General features: G+C 37.4%; 1 protein-coding gene across 1 annotated transcript; it reads right to left on the minus strand.

The window, feature by feature from the left end:
* Window positions 1-12,367: 12,367 nt before the first annotated feature.
* Window positions 12,368-14,452, minus strand: LOC119262630 (transmembrane protein 272-like). Its single transcript, XM_037535591.1, has 5 exons — window positions 14,413-14,452; window positions 14,193-14,278; window positions 13,190-13,240; window positions 12,838-13,044; window positions 12,368-12,752 (listed from the first exon to the last, which is right to left on the minus strand). The coding sequence occupies exons 2-5, from the start codon at window positions 14,254-14,256 to the stop codon at window positions 12,544-12,546; spliced, it is 531 nt and encodes a 176-aa protein (XP_037391488.1). The 5' UTR covers window positions 14,257-14,278; window positions 14,413-14,452; the 3' UTR covers window positions 12,368-12,543.
* Between the last annotated feature and the right edge of the window lie 2,416 nt (window positions 14,453-16,868).

Raw genomic sequence — 16,868 nt, forward strand, 5'->3', positions numbered from 1 at the left:
AAACAATATGATTAAATAGTTTTGTTTGTAAGCTTGATCATTACTGACATTTAAGATATTGCCTAAATCTAACCTTTTTGGGAGGTAAGAATGTGAGATTTTAAAAAATGCAAAGCATTGTATTTATTAAAGCATAATGAAGCCAACGACATGCTACACAATGTTAAACCATTAACAATGATAAACAGACTCCACCAACAAATTGAGTGGTTTTATTGAGTAAATCCAGACATTCCCTAAAATTGTACTCATTTTATAAGAATAAAAACATTAAACAAAAGAAACATTAACAAAAACAAAAGCAACATTAAGCATAACAGTAACATTTCTAGGAATGGATTCATGACTACAACTGGACATTATTGGATAATTTATAATTCTGAAATAATAATGAAACATCTACATTAAGTTTTGAAATTACAAAAGGGCACATCAACGTCAGGAACATATTACTCTTAAATCTTAATCTGCAGTTGTGCATAATCAGTTTAACTTCCATCTCACATCATTCTCAGGATACTGTGCTTATACAGCATTTCTTTGGAACTCTGTTTTCACACCATATCTTGTAGCAAAGGTACAGCAGCAGTGGTGGAATCATAACATATATGGCATTTGTAATCCAGAAGGCAACCTCATAGAGTATCCTCTCACAATACTCTGCAGACCAACGGGACTCGTAGTTCGGTTGATAGGCTGTGTATACAAAAACGCTACCTGCAACAGAGTATAAAATGTAATCACCGATCCTGATGTGAAATTCTTCCTTAAATGTAATAAGCACTTTCACTTCACATTTCAGTTCATACATTATATTCCTGCTGATTTTTTCTGGAATGCAGTGTGTGAATCTGAAGGTGAGACAATTACAAACAACCTAAAGCAGGCCATACTCTTTTAAACGGTTAACTCTGTTGATCAAAAATCCTTTCTTTATTTAATGTCCCTGGTCATCTTAAGTAGGATTTATCATATATCTTTATTATATCATTTAAAAGATAAAATTCTTGGGTGTGTCTCAAAGAGCACCTAGTTAATGGCACTGCCAAGGGAATAAGACTTTTTCTAATGTGTCTCATTGTAAAAGTCATTTTGTTCCTTGAAAGTTCACACAATGCACCTTAAAAAACGGTGAGCTACAGCTGTTCATTTTGCTCCCTGTATGGAAAATAGCTCTCCAGGTCGGCTTTTACAAAGTTTTAAAACATAGGATGAAAGTTGAGATGTCCTCTCACTTGTCTTTTCACATTTATGCCTACATCAACAAAAAGGTTTTGACATTTGTCATTGTCTGTTATCTGTGTACTGAAATGTCCATACAAACCTTGCTAAAGTGTTGCAGTTGTCTCTGGTTAAACTTTACCTTTATACTTTGAGGTTAACATTTGCTACTAACTATCTACTACCTACAAAATAATTTATTACATGGTATGATTCACAAGCATAGTACTTTTATTATTTTTTATCATTAATTTCATGAACAAAATATGACATTAAAGTAGGCCTCTAACCTCTTCCACTCTTTTTGTCCTGTCGGTGTTTTGCCTTAGGCTTTCCTTTACGTTTATTCTGGGTTTTTTTAACAATGTTCTTACTTTCAATCACATTTACTCTACAGTCCTTGGTTTTTTTTAACTCTCACCTGTGATGAACCAGATAGGACAGAAAATGAGGATGAGAAAATTGAGAATTCGGCATATTAGAATGATCTTGCCATCTGACTGTCTGCAATAAAAAATAGGGAATATCTGTAGACACAAACAGGCCACTCCTCCTACCAGCAGGTACACTGGAACCATTGGCTGCTTTGGGCAGTCATAAAGGTGTTTTGCCCCTTTTAGAAAACACAGAAGAGTACAGTTAGTCACATAACGGCCAGTATTATATGACTTTGGAAATGTTATTACAATGTTCTGAGATAATCAGTATTAGAGTAGAAAAACACTGTTCCCCAGATTATATTCACTCACCTAAGCCAGTGATGACCACAGGCAAAAGACTTAAAAGAATGCTCGTTCTTACTGGAAGTGAAAAATGGGGGACATCTTAGTTAGAAACTGCTTTAAAATGAAATATGTTATATTATAATTTATGAAGACCCATATCTATGGCCTACTGTACAAGACTAAAGTCAGAGACCACCCTTCTTTTATTTAAATTACAGTCAAAACGGTCTTTAACTTCACATTTTTCAGCATCGGGCAAAGAGCAGAAAACATATATTTAACAGAAAATTATAGAGAAGCCACAACAAGTAAAGTTTTGAGAGGCTTTATTTTTGCTCAGTTGTAGAAGTTGCATTTTCTCCTTTTCATGACCCAAGTAATCCCAAATATGGTCAGTAATGTTGAGGTCTGGACTCTGGGGTGCCCAGTCCATTGTTCTGAGAAAACCAGCAGCTTCTTTGATTGATTTGCAGATTTTCATCTTTTTGTCTACTTCTTTTTCGCAGTAACAGCTTCTTAACGGCTACACATCCTTTCAGATTCGTAGTGTTTAGTTGTCTTCTCACAGTGATCCCTAATTGTCCCATTTTCTTTTATTATTTATTTTAACTTCCAAAACTGTTTTTCATTTATTTTTTAATTACTTTGACATCTCCTTTGCTTGTGTCCTGTCTTTCCAGAAATAACTACCTACAAATGAATAGCTTGGGTTTACTGGCTGTTTTCACTGAATAAATGGTGCTCTCCAACAGTACTGCATCCTCATTGCAAATGCATGAACTCATGAAGAGTCACACAAAGTGGGGTGTATTAATTAGCCAGTACATTTTAATGGCCAGTGCAAATGAACTCCTGTTGTTTCATTGCAGTTTCACTTTTTGTCCAGTTCAACATCAGCAAGAGAAGCAAAAGTGTACTATCTTCAAAATTAGCTTTAACAAACAACCAAACAAAATCCCCTCAAATGTAATAATAATACAAATAAACAAATAAAAGATAAATACACAATAATAATAATAATTTATTATTATTATTGTTATTATTATTATGAACAATCTTAGAAGTCAAGCCTAATGATGATTATGTTTTCTTAATAGATCATGCCTGTTTATTTTTTATGGGGTTCCCCTGAAATTGAATGGGGTGCAAAGTGGTCCAAAAGAAATTTTGGCATTTTTAGGAGGAAAGTTGATATATCATATATGTTATTCTTTTTTTCTTTTTTCTATTCCACAGGGTGTTCTATGGAATATTCTTGAGATTCTGTTCCTCCCATTTATGGCCTAAAGTTTTGGGTATAACTCTGTCCTGTGGCATTGTTGTGCACTGTTGAAGCCTGGCTCTTAATTCTCCCTGTCTGTACCGCTCCCTCTTTCCTTCTACTATGCACTCATAGTCACATGGCCACATTCCCTCATGTGAAGCTAGTACTCTCCATTGAACCAAACTATAAGAGCAGTGAATTAGTGTGCATTCTAAAGGTTGTTGTATTTTAGCATGTGTTTAAAACATGTGGCCTAAAAGGTCACCTGTTGTCATCAAGGCATAAACATTACATTACTCTAATGTAATGAGGGGGTCTGTGTGCACTGTGTGTGTGGGAACTCTCTATCTCGCACACACATATATACACATAACACTTCATTCATAAAAAACAGAAACTTTCAGTTCTTCATTTAAAATGTTCAGAATCACAGTCCTAATGTTGACGCTAGATAATAAGTTTATCTTACTTCAGTCAACAGTAGTTTTTGTTCCACATTGTGTATTTATATTGACTTTATAGTTCTCTGCTATAGATGTGACAGTGTGGAACAAAAACTACTTAATACACATTCTGTTTCAGTTACAGAGTCATGAATCACACACGAGTGACACATTCCCCTACAGTATTTGCTCAGAAAAGAAACTTCTGCACCCATTCTTCTAATTTCCACGCTTTGAAGATGTCATTGAGAGTAATCTGATCATGTACTACTAAACTGTTTCACTAAATACATGCATGGTAGAAAAAAGCAAATAAATACAGATGACAAAGGTGCACAAAAAAAAAGAACCTTATTCTTCATCTTCAATACAGTAATTTATTCCACATGAATTTTTATGATAAATTAAGATAATTAATCTATTATATTAGTGTGTTTACTGTGGTTTAACCTACATCTGATCCATAACATTATGTATGGTTATGTGAACACTATGTTTGGGACAAAAAAACAGGTAGTTGCTGTAATTACTATGTACAGAGTTACACTTTAAAGTATAGCTTGTTTTGATTAAATTGCAGAAAATGTACCAGTAAATGCATCAATTAACATAGAACAAATCAGTACCAGAAAAAACACACTCACTGAGCACTCAACAGTAGGTACCCTAACATATTTGTGCTTTTGTCACTTGTACTTCTACTGTTGTGTATTATCTATACATGTATGTCTTGAGTAGTTTGGTAGTAATTGCCACATGTTATGTACTTTATTGATCCTACAAGGGAAGTTTGACATTTTGTTGCCTAACTTTGCTCAGTCTGAGAGCAGCACAGCATTACCAGCAGAGCAGTACCCCTAGGGCAGTGGGGTGGTGGGGGTGGTGGTGGTGGTGGGAGTTAAGTCCTTTGGCCAAGGGCATAACCAGGTATACCCATTGTGTGTGGGTGTGTGTGTGTGTTATTTATGTACTATTAAATTGTAAGTATTGCTGTCTGCTGTACTTAGTTTGAAGTTTTTTATGTAAGTTACTATGTATATGCAAAGTATGTACCAGAAGTAGTGCATATTTACCTGTTAAATGCTAGACACATACCACATTGTAAAATAAAGTGACATTGTTTTTGGTTGTTTTTGGGGTTTTTTTTGCTGTTGTATCTATATTCACAAACTGCAAGTCTTTTCTTTGTTCACAAATATATTTTCAACTTTCATTTTACACATAAACTCAAAACTATCTCAGACTTTCATTCAAGACTACAGCTCTGCATTTCAATAAGATGTAAATTACACAGTTTAAAGAAACAATGCCAGCAGATACCTGAGCAGATGGAGCCTCCAGCAATTAAGTTGTTATAGGCCAATCCCATCTTCATCTGTCTTAAGTCTTCTCTTTCTGGATAGCATAGAACAGTTAGGAAAATTAGGAAAGATTAGCTCTAATAATAATCAGTTCAGTGTTAACTATGATGAACAGAAAACACCGATTCCAAAAATGCTAAAGATGCACTATACAGATCTAACATGTTAAACTCCTCAAAAACAAGGACAGAAATTCGCATTTACTCACCTGTGAAGGCAGTGAACCTGTGGCCAGTGGTGTCTTTCCAGATGAAGAATGATCTTGCTTAAATCTCATTTCCTAACAATTAAAACTCCACCCACCATGGATAACTCAATAGTGATGATCTTCACAGCTAATATTTGCATTCAGAAAGCCAGTCAAACTGGCTGAGGGTGTCAAAGAGAAACATCTATTAATGGCACACCTGAGCTATTAGATGTAACTTTACACCATGACTAGGATAAGCAAGCACATAGTTCCATGTACGCACAGAATCTGTCACATTTTGTCAAAAGCTGTACATTCTGTAAAGCATACTTCTGTATGAAAACATACAACATGGGAGAGGTTTCACTGTAATCTTTGAAGTTTTTCCACACAGCTCCCTCCAGCAGTTCGTACTACTTCCAGTGTTAAGAAGCACTGCTTCCTTTATGTAAGGTGCATATTTAGCAGTTGGCAATCAATGTTTTGTTTATTGTTGTTAACACCAAAATGAATATTATTAGGGCTAATCTTTCCTCATGCTGTTGGCTAATTACAACACAAATTAATTTAACAGCAGAGGACTTAGTGAAGTGGGTTCAGATGGGAGAGATGAGAACCAAAATTAGATTCAGTAATACATAATCTGCAGTGGTTAATGTTGTGTGAGTTGACACTGCAAACCTGATACTCATGTTAAAGCACAGTAGGAAGGATAAATACTTTATACTTCACCTGTATAGATCAACCTGTCTAAAAGGGAGTTTATGTGTAGGAGTGTGGTGTGTGCTGCTTGGACTGTTATATATGGACAATATATAACTATTCTTCAAAAGCAGAGAGCTGGCTTATAACTTCTGCTGTTACTACAGTACCAACAGGAAACCTCTAGAAAATAAAAACAGTAGGATCTACTAGAAATATTTCCAGCAGACCTTGCCTTACACTAACTGTTTGACAAAGCATACTGCTTACTCAATATTTCAACATTATTTCACTTCTGACAAACCATACACTGGAAAATATGCTAAATTGATCAAAAGATCATATTAACATAACTTTCAAAACCACTATTGGTGCAAATGCCTCTTCCTCAGGGTTAAGTCTCTAACCTGATGTCCAACCATCAATGTACAACACAGAAAGATAAAATATTAAGTTGGCTTGTTTTTAATTGTTTGATTTTTAGTTGACTGACCATCACGCTATCACCACCATGTTTGACTGTTGGTATCACATTCATATGGTGGAATGTGGTGTTTGTTTTACGCTACATTGTAACATGACCCATGTTTTGCAAAAAGTTCTACATTTGACTCAGCAATCCATGGAATATTATCCCAAAATCTTGGTGCTCGTCTAGATATTTTTAGCAAATGTAAAATGAACCTTTGTGTTTCAGGTCAGCAGCACCTTGCAGCTCTCCCATTGGTGCCATTTTGCCCATTGTCTTTTCTAGTGAAATCATGTACATTGACCTTAACTGAGGAAAGTGAGACCTACAGATCTTTAGATATTTGTCAGTGAAATTTTGCTTGGCCGGCCACTCCTGTTCCACGTTTTCTTCATTTGTGGATAATGGCTCTTGCTGTGGTTCGCTGGAGTCCCAGAGCCCCAGCGTAAGTCTTTCCAGACTGGTAGATTTCAGTGACTTTGTTAAGCATCTGTATTTCAATCTCTTTAGAACATGGCATCATGTGCTGCTTTTTGAGACCTTCTAGCTGCTTTACATTGCCAGACAGGTTCTATTTAGGTGATGTTTAAATTGAACAGGTCTGGTAGTAGTCATGCCATGTGGCCAGTGAAAGTGACCCCGGTAGTCAATTGAATTAGCTTAAGTGGTTGATTTAGTAGTTAAGGGGGCAGTTGCTTTTTCAGTTTGGGCCAGGTAGGGCTGACAGGTATTTTATCCCTCAGTGAAATCATAGTGAGCTAATCATTCTCTCCTCACCTCTGATTAACCAGACCACCAGGAACATTGCGACGACTTTGTAGGCCCATTAGATGATACTCTGTCCTCTCTCTTTTCTAAAAAGACAGGGCATGCAGGGCCAGGACTACAGTAAACACCCCTGGGCACGATCCAGTACACAGGGATTTTGTGCTTTAGAGAACACTCTTTCAGATACATAACATCTAGGAGAAAAGGTTCAGGAACGCAGAATTGAGGATGTTTAAAATATATCACAATGACCCACTTTGTAGTTTCAGTGCATTTTGGCTACTTTACCATGGTGGCTGATAAGACTTAATCTTTAACTAAAAAGATAGCCAATATCACTTTATTGAAAATGAGCAGAAATTGCTGTAAAGGGAAACTATAAAATTTCAAATAGCAATACCAGATATGACAGATAACTACTGTAGTACAGCTTTGATGTCAAAAAGCTAATGAGCCAGTCAAGTTAATCATGATCTGTGAGACATTTTTATGGCTCATTTCTGTTTTTTTGTGACTGGCTTTGTGACTGGCCTTTCTGAAAATGTGTTTTCTGTATTTGCAGCATGTTTGTGAAGTATAGTTCAGGTGTTGTCATTTTGATTAAAGGGTTTTCTGAATTTGCATTGCATTTATTTATGCTTGCTGGCCAACATATTTACCTCATTGGGAGTGATGTAAATAATTATGTTTTTTTTGTTTGTTTTTTTTTGTTTTGTTTTGTTTTTTTTATCATTTGCAACCCATAGCACCTGAAAAGGTGACAGACAATAATGGAGAAGAGTGCAGCAGGCCTATGCTATGGAAGAATAATTACATTTGAATGAATTTGGCATTTATTCATCCAAGAAGAAAAGTCAGGCTCAGAATGTTAGTCAGTAAGTTAACAGGTCTGTACCGCTGCACAAGTTCTTTATGTATAGTGATTGTGCTGGTTCCTAACTGAGCATGTTTAAAACTAGTTTTTACTTTTCTTTCTACACTAGAGGGAGCACTAATTTCACAAAATGCTCCACAGTTTGAATACATAATGGCAACCGAAACCTGTATTTTGCTACAGAAGTGTAGATGAGGTATAGAAAAACAAGCTTTTTCGTCTCAAAGATTTATCATGGTTTCATTCCAGTCCAAGTCATCAAGAAAAAGATCTTCAAAAGAAAAGGTTATTTTATCTAGTCCTCACAATGTGAAAATTGTGCTACTTATTATTATTTTTAACTTTCTTCTGACAGAATCAATCATGACAAACATGAGCTCAGACAAGCCTACAAGTGACACACTGTATTATGTGATGCACATAGTATATATTGTGGTGCGAAGAGGAAAGTTGTTGTTATTGCTGTTGCATTTTATTTATTAATTTTATTTTTATTTTTTAAATACTATGCCATTAAATACTATTAAGACCACTATAGTCATCTGAATGTTTACATTTACATTGACATTTACAGCATTTAGCAGACGCTCTTATCCAGAGCGACTTACAAGAAGTGCTTTGTCTGTCTAGAGAAAGTCTTTTGCTGGTTACCAATAGCTTAGAGAAAAAGACAGTCCTGAGCTCAGATACTGCCAGAAACAAAAAGTCACTGTAGATACAGAGAGAAAAAGGAACAGAGTTAAACACAGAACTCTGTGCCATTCAATGCAATAAAATACAATACACTACAATATACAGTGCAATATAACAAAATATAAGTGCAGCTTATAATTCATTGCTCATTGAAGTGCTGTGTAACGAGATGTGTCTTCAGTCTGCGTTTGAAGACAGTAAGAGACTCTGCTGTTCGGACAGCCAGTGGGAGTTCATTCCACCACCTGGGTGCCAGTACAGAGAACATTCTCGGCGCTTGTCTTCCATGCGCCTTGAAGGATGGCGGGTCAAGCCGAGCTGTACTCGAAGCTGAAAGGGCTTGTGGTACAGTTCAAGATTTCATCATTGCCATCAATTGGTAATGTTCACAAAGTGGTGAGCCTCGCCCCATCCTTGCTTGTGAATGACTGATTTATGTTTTACACAACGTCCCAACGTCATTGGAATTGGGATTGTAGGAGTTCCAGCTCTAAGCAGATTTTGTCTATGCAAAAAATGACTGATGTTTTCAAAAGTCACCTCAATCTTGACCTGTGGTACCCAAACTGTAAACAACTGTACAACTGCTGAAGCCTCTTAACTACCACATTTGACACATATTGGTTTGTGTGAGGTATTTTGGTGCAACCAGGTTTACTTTCTTCCAAAGTTAAAACATTGACTAATTTTTACAGTGCTTAGCTTGCCTGTAGCAATAATTGTATTTCAGATCCTTAACAACCCCTAAATTCAGAAGAATCAAAGGAAGATTTTACTTGCAACATTTTTGTATGCCACAGCACACGACAGTGACAATTTCCAAAAATATCCTCCATTTTTGTGACAAAGGGGAAGACTAGCTTAGACTCAGAGAACCTAATTTATCAACCGTTCTTAAGATTTTACAGTTTTGTGTAAAATTTGTATTTTTTATTTGGGATTTGTTCTTCAATAAGATCAGAATCTACACACCCTCAACAGCACAAAGGTAGAAACAATTCTGCGGTTTGAGAACGTCATGAATCTAAAGTAGACTTTTTCTTAGGACCTTTCTCAAGAATAAATTTAAGAAACTTTTGGTGAATTTGTTGATTTTTACCCAATTTTCTCCCCAATTTAGTCGTCTCCAATTCCACCCACTACTTAAGACTCCCCCAATCACACAATACTACCAACGCTAGGAGGGTGAAGGCTAGCACAGGCTTCTTCCAAGACCTGTGAAGCCAGTCAATGTCATTGGACAGCCAAACGCACTCTGAGACAAGCGCCAAATGACAGATCTGTTACGTCTGCTAACAAATAAGGGGGGGCTATCCTAGCCACCCAAAGAGCAAGGCCAGTTGTGCTCTCTTGGACTCCTGGCCACAGATGGCTGTAGCATCACTAGGGATGGAACTGGCAATCTCCTCATATTTTTAATATGGACATGATAGCAACTTTAGAATTCTGGAACTGTTAGGATTCTGTTGCTTAAAAAACTTACACATGCCAGTGGCAGTTTCCACCATTTACCATTGACATTTTCACCTCTACTGAGAGGGTCTAATGCAGGGGTTCATAACTCTGGTGTCGAGCACAGTTTGAAGTTTCCCTACTACACATACACTAAAACTGCCAATTAACAGATAAGTGTAATCAAGTATGTTACAGTGGGTAAAACATCTAACCATGCTGGACAAAGGCCCTCAAAGACTGGAACAGTGTACCCTGGTCTAATGACTACTAAGTGCCACTGAGCTTGACTGTGAATGAGTAAAACCAGGAAAGTTGATTCTTTGCAACTTTTACATTTTGTTATTTTATATTTTACTTATGTTTTTTTTTTTTTACTTTGTATAAAATGTTTATCACAACATGAACTGTACAGGATTCTCCCCCAGCTGCCAATTTCTAAAGAATATGCTTAGCTGTCATTTTCTGTGCCGTATATTTCACTTATACTCACTCACCTGTTGTTTGAAAAAGGGTCATGTTCTCTGAGGCTTTGAACACATTGCACTACCTTAGTGATTCTAAAATCCCCCCACATCTCAAAAATCAGCCTTTTTATGCATGATTTTCCAGAAGAGTTACTCATGTACCTCATGAATTTTGCTTGCTGGTAAGCAGTACAATTTTACTCCTGTTGCTATCCAGTACTTTCTACTATCTACTGGGGAAGTTTTAACATCAGAATGCAATGTCTATCTCCTGGCCATAACTATAGAACCTCTTGATTGTGTGATGGATGGACAACGGAGACAGACAATGCTAAAACAAACAAACTCTCTGTAGGCCCAGCATGAAGCTTTTCAGCTCTTGTTTTACTCATTATTATACTTTAATTACAATCATTTTGGTTCTTTGTTTAGGGCTTCCATAAACACATTTGTAATGCTGACTGTAGATAAGTTTATATTACTTCAGTCTCTGGTAGTTTTTGTTCTGCATTGTCTAAGTGGATTGACCTTTTGTTCCCTGCTACTTTGTTAGAAATAAAAGTACTGTGCAGGTACATTTTTCATTCATCAAGGTACAAACAGTGTAAATGTACCCTCAAAGATACAACAGCGGTTTACAGATCCAATTATTTGCCTTAAATAAGGTTTTCCCAGGGGAACGTATATATTTGTACCTGTTCAAAATCTAATGTTTTAAAACAGACCAATAAAATAAAAACCCTGGAGGCGAGATGAGGTATGAGGAGTCAGTACAACTTAGAAAATATCATTTTAATGGATTAGGGTACAAATGTGTTTCCTGACTAGAGGTAGTGAGATGTATCCTTAAGGCTACCACCCCAATGACAAGAGGGGAACTGCCCCGGAAAAAATGTATAAAAATAACCTTTATTTTTAACAGTATTGATCAGTTTTCTGGACCACAGCTAGGTTAAAAAATAAATAGATTAAAAAATGGGATATTATACATTGGAAGCATCTTGATTATTGCATGCACTTTTCAGATCCAAATTTGGTCTAAATACACACAAAGAAGCTTTTTGATGTAGCTGGGACAAAAAGGCGGTACCAGAACTTATCAGGATAAACTTAATATGCTGGACATTGGAGATGCAGTGGTTAAACCCCTGTCTTAGAACCTCACTTATGTATTCCTCCACAGCAAAATTTTTATACTGTCACACCAGGGTAACAAACAGGGATGAAATGGTTTAATTCCAGTGTTTAAACATTTTCAGTGACCGATTATAGCTTCACAACAACTTGCATACTTGCAGAACAGAAGATAAAAACAAAAGCAAAAAAGTGAAATAATATAATTAAACAAATATTACAATAGGTCAATTAATGATTTCAATGAATGTACACAGTGTCCAGAGTTAGACCTTTATCTATTCTTAAACTTTAAAAGCGGTATCTGGTCAGGTGAAATGATCATACATTTACTTGATGTATCTAATAATTCTTATTTTGAGACTGTTTTGAGATTATAGACAATTTTACTCATTTAAAGTGATTTAATAAGTAAAATTATCTTACTGTTTTAACAGATAATTTTGCTTATTATAAGAAATATGCTTGAAACTAACAAAATTATCTGCCAATATAGTAAGCTAATTTGACTTTATAAAATTGCTTAAAAAAAACTAAAGTCTCAAAATAAGTGAAATAATCTAATAATAAGTTTACAACAATCTCAAAATGAGAAATAATTGATATTTCTACTCAATTTCAGATCATTTTAAAAGAAAACTATTTTTTGCAGTGTATACTAAAATATCTTCATTGTTTTATTCTTTGGATCACATGGCACCACATACCATATGCAAAGACTCCACTAATAGTTACAAGAGCTAACATCACTGTAACAGGTACAGATCCAGTTTCTAGTTTCTAAGCTTGTTCTCTCTGTGTGTTTTCCTGCTTAGAACAGCACATACAGAGTACCACACAAAACACTCCCACCATCAGTCCTGCTAACAGAATATACACCAGTGTGGTGGTCCAGAAGGCAGACAGATAGAGGGTCTTGTTGCAGTAGGGCTGTCCAGTTCTGGTCTTGTTGTAGTTGGCAGGATAGATGGAATAGATCCACACACTGCCTGTAAAAGATGAAGAATTTGCAAATGAGGATTTGTTTACAGTATTTTAGCACTTATCTCATGTCAAAAGGATGAAAATCCTCACCTGCAATTAACCAGCAGAAGAGGAAAAGGGTGACCAATGAGTTCCACACTGAACACAAATAGGTGAGAACATAAAGCCCTCCATTGTGATTTGGCTTAGGACAAGAAAGGCAGGACAGTATGCCCAGCAGCAGACCAAACACCCCAGACACAATCATATAAAGTGGGATGTAGGTCTGCTGGGGACAGTCGTGCAGATATACCACACCTGCAGGAAGTGAGAGGGTTAAACACGGCGGAAGTATGAGCTATTAATAGAATGGCATGTTAATACAAAATTGAATAGCTTTGTGATATATTTCACTTGAAGTCTAGATCAGTAATGACTTACCCATCTGCTGGTCATAACTTACTTATTGCAATCTGGATAATGGGTACAGCCACAAGGAATAACTTGGAGAACACTGAAAGATTTAAATATACAGAGTGAGTCCATCTCTTTCTATCATGATAGTTTATAGTAATAAACTTTCTGTGCACATGGCAGCTGTGCTAGTACTGTGTAAAAGTCAGAGACCTCCTTTTTTCATCATTTATTTTCCAGTCAGTGTGAACACTAAGTTAATTATTGTTCAGAATTAGGAAAAAAGAAGAAACATATATTTAACAGAAATTTTCACAGAAGAATCAACAACTAAATATGTTGGGGTTTTTTGTATTTAGTTTGTCCCTTTACGTTTATTACAGCTTTTTGGGAGATTTGCCTTATTTTTTCAAAGAAATCTAGAGCTATATTTTTTCTCACCAAGTTCATGTTTTACAAGTTGGTTACATTTTTTGCTTCTCACAATCCATATAATCTAAACACCTTCAATGATGTTGAAGCCTGGACTCTGTTTTTAGTCTATTCCCTTTTCTTAGTAACAGCTTCTTGATAGCTACACATCCTTTCAAACTCAGTACTGAGTTGTCTTCTCACAGGCAAAACAGACAGAAACACCTGTGGATTTTTGTTTTTGTGGTCTACTATGTCTTGTATGGACATTAAAAGTCTTATTTTCTAAGTATCTTTTTGTTTTAAAGTCCAGTTTTGGAAACTCCACTTATTTTCCTTCCTCGTCCTCATACAAATGAATTAGGTTAAATATCATTAGAAATAACTCTTGAAAAGGGCCATTTTTACTGAAAATTAAATAAATGGTGCATGATCTCTTTTTAATAGTACTGTACATGAGAGCCCAGATACAGTGCTGAAAGGCCCAAGCACCATTCTAGCAAGTGCTTTATTTATTTATTTATTTTTTCTAGCACTCCTGATTTTTGTAAATGACAAATGATCAAGAACTTAATGGATAAAATTGAGTGCCATGACCATCTAAGACTTCAATGTGAATTGCAGGGTCAGGTAATACTTACCAATGCCAGTAACATTCTGAGTGTGTGCGTTGTACATCTGTGCTAACAGCTGTTGGCTCTCCATGCTTCTTTCTGACTTTCACCTTCTGGGGGATAGAAAATATACAGACATAACACTTGAGATGTTCTTATACCATCACAAGCTTGAAACATTATTAGAAAGTCAATGTTCCAGAATCAGTGACAACATCTTTATAGTGTTTTTAGTTTGCAGACTTACCATGCAGAAGTAACAGGCCCTGAAGCTGAGAAGAAAAGAACTGAAGATGAGTGGAGAGGAGTTATGTACTGAGTGTTGATAGTCAAATCTCGATGTGCTGCGTTTGCATAGTGGCACTTGTAGTAATCGCACTCATTGGCCTTCTTGCTTTAACTTGAAGATATAATACATTTTGACATATTTAAACTCCATAACATGGCAGTAAGTTTCTGTTCATTAGTGTGTACTACTCAAATGCTATCCTGGCCTGTTCTAGCACTTTTCAAACAGCAGCCTAAGAACATCACTGTTTAGACTTTTGTAATATGTGGTGCTTTTCTAAAGCTGTAGTTATGTGCTTTGTAGCAACTGCAGTTGTAAACAGTGACCGCTATTCTTCCCAATGCTGTTTGCTTGTGTTTAGTAAACATCATCATGATTTTTGAGACAGCTCTCCTTGAGAAGTTAACTAGTCTTGCAATTTTCTCAGTGAAAGACATAAAAATAATCCAATGACAGGCCTGCAGCATCTAAGATTAGCGCCATGATTGAAATTACAAGATCAGTAACACCGTCAATCATTAAAAGTTCAGTGTTTATTTCTGTGTCTTAAGTCACAACCATCTGTAGGATAATCATTTAAATTCACCAAAAACTAGAGGGATAAATATGTTACATCATACATGTAGTACAAGACACGGTGACCCAATTCATCATGATGAGCTGCAGAAATAAAAAACTTCCATTCACTTTTACCACAATAGGTCACACTTTATTTTGAGTGATCCTTTTTAGGTGAAATAAACACTTAACAGTAGATTATCAAGAGACTTTTAATTAATTGTGTGAATGCAATTTGTTTATATTCTGCTGAATTCAGCTGTTTTTCACTTTATTTGGACCAAATTCATATCTATAGATGTTAACCTGAGAGTCATTGTAACATGTAACCTGTCTAATTCAGAGCATCTCTGCATCCTCAAGCTGTTATAGACATGTTGCTCACACTATTCTGAAACAGGAGATTAAATGGATTGAGTTTTGGTTGATCTTAGGTTTAGGATTTAGGGCCAGAGTAAGGGTTAGGATTCATCTTTGGGTTAAGGTTAAGGTTAAGGTTAGGATTAGGGCCAGGGTGAGGGTTAAGATTAGGACCAGGGTGAGGGTTAGATTGAGGTTTTGGGTTGAAGTTGAGGTTAGGGTTAGTATTGGGGCCTGGGTGAATGTTAAGATTAGGGCCAGGGTTAGAATGAGGCTTTGGGTTGAGGTTAATGTTAGAGTTAGTATTAGGGCCTGGGTGAGAGTTAGGATGAGGTTTTTGTTTTGAGGTTAAGGTTAGGGTTAGGATTAGGGCCAGGTGAGGGTTAGGATGAGGTTTTGGTTTGAGGTTAAGGGTTATGAGGGCCTTGGAGAGATGGGAGGCTGCAGCCTATCACCTTCTCAGCGGAGCGCACAATGCGCTGCAGCCTTTGTCTGTCCCTGGCAGTGGCCCCAGTATACCACACTGTGATGGAGGAGCTGAGGATGGACTCGATGATGGCCATGTAAAACTGTACCATCAGCTGGGCCGGCAGTTTGGCTTTCCTCAGCTGCCGCAGAAAGTACATCCTCTGCTGGGCCTTCTTGATGAGGTCCTGGGTGATGGTGGTGCCATGGAACCGGTAACAGTCCACAGTGGTGATGGGGGTGTCGGTAAGGATAAGGGGGGGCAGGGGGCTTGTGGCTTTCCTGAAGTCCACAGTCATCTCCACTGTCTTCTGGGCATTGAGCACCAAGTTGCTGTTGCTGCACCAGGTCACCAGCCGGGCCACCTCCTTCCTGTAGGCAGACTCATCACCGTCTGATATGAGTCCAATGAGGGTGGTGTCGTCCGCAAACTTAATCAGTTTGAGTCATGGATGGAGGTGCAGCAGTTGGTGTACAGGGAGAAGAGCAGAGGGGAAAGTACACAGCCCTGAGGAGATCCTGTGCTTAAAGTCCGCGTGTCCGAGACAATCTTCCCCAGCCGTACTCGCTGACTGCGGTCCGTGAGGAAGTCTGTGATCCACCTGCAGGTGGAGTCGGGCACATGGAGCAGAGAGAGCTTGTCCTGGAGCAGAGTGGGAAGGATAGTATTGAATGCAGAGCTGAAGTCCACAAGCAGGATCCTAGCGTAGGTTCTTGGGGAGTCCAGATGCTGCAGGATGAAGTGGAGGGCCAGGTTTATGGCATCATCTACGGACCTGTTGGCTCTGTAGGCAAACTGCAGGGGGTCCAGAAGGGGGTTGGTGATGGACTTGAGATGGGATAAAACCAGACGTTCAAAGGTCTTCATGACTATGGACGTCAGGGCCACAGGCCTGTAGTCATTAAGTCCTGTGGCGCGTGGTTTCTTGGGGACAGGGGCGATGATGGAAGACTTGAAACAGGTTGGGACATGGCATGACTCCAGGGAAGAGTTGAAGATTCCCGTGAAGACTGGGGCCAGCTCATCAGCA

This window comes from Pygocentrus nattereri, chromosome 2, assembly GCF_015220715.1.
Source record: "Pygocentrus nattereri isolate fPygNat1 chromosome 2, fPygNat1.pri, whole genome shotgun sequence".
In the NCBI taxonomy this organism is placed as follows: domain Eukaryota; kingdom Metazoa; phylum Chordata; class Actinopteri; order Characiformes; family Serrasalmidae; genus Pygocentrus; species Pygocentrus nattereri.

Excerpts from the sequence above, each read along its gene's own strand:
- LOC119262630 (XM_037535591.1), bottom strand. The coding sequence starts at position 14,256 with ATGGAGAGCCAACAGCTGTTAGCACAGATGTACAACGCACACACTCAG. Across the intron at positions 13,045-13,189 it reads CATTATCCAGATTGCAATAA|GTGTGGTATATCTGCACGAC; the intron begins GTAAGTTATGAC and ends CACTTCCTGCAG. Across the intron at positions 12,753-12,837 it reads CTTCTGCTGGTTAATTGCAG|GCAGTGTGTGGATCTATTCC; the intron begins GTGAGGATTTTC and ends CATCTTTTACAG.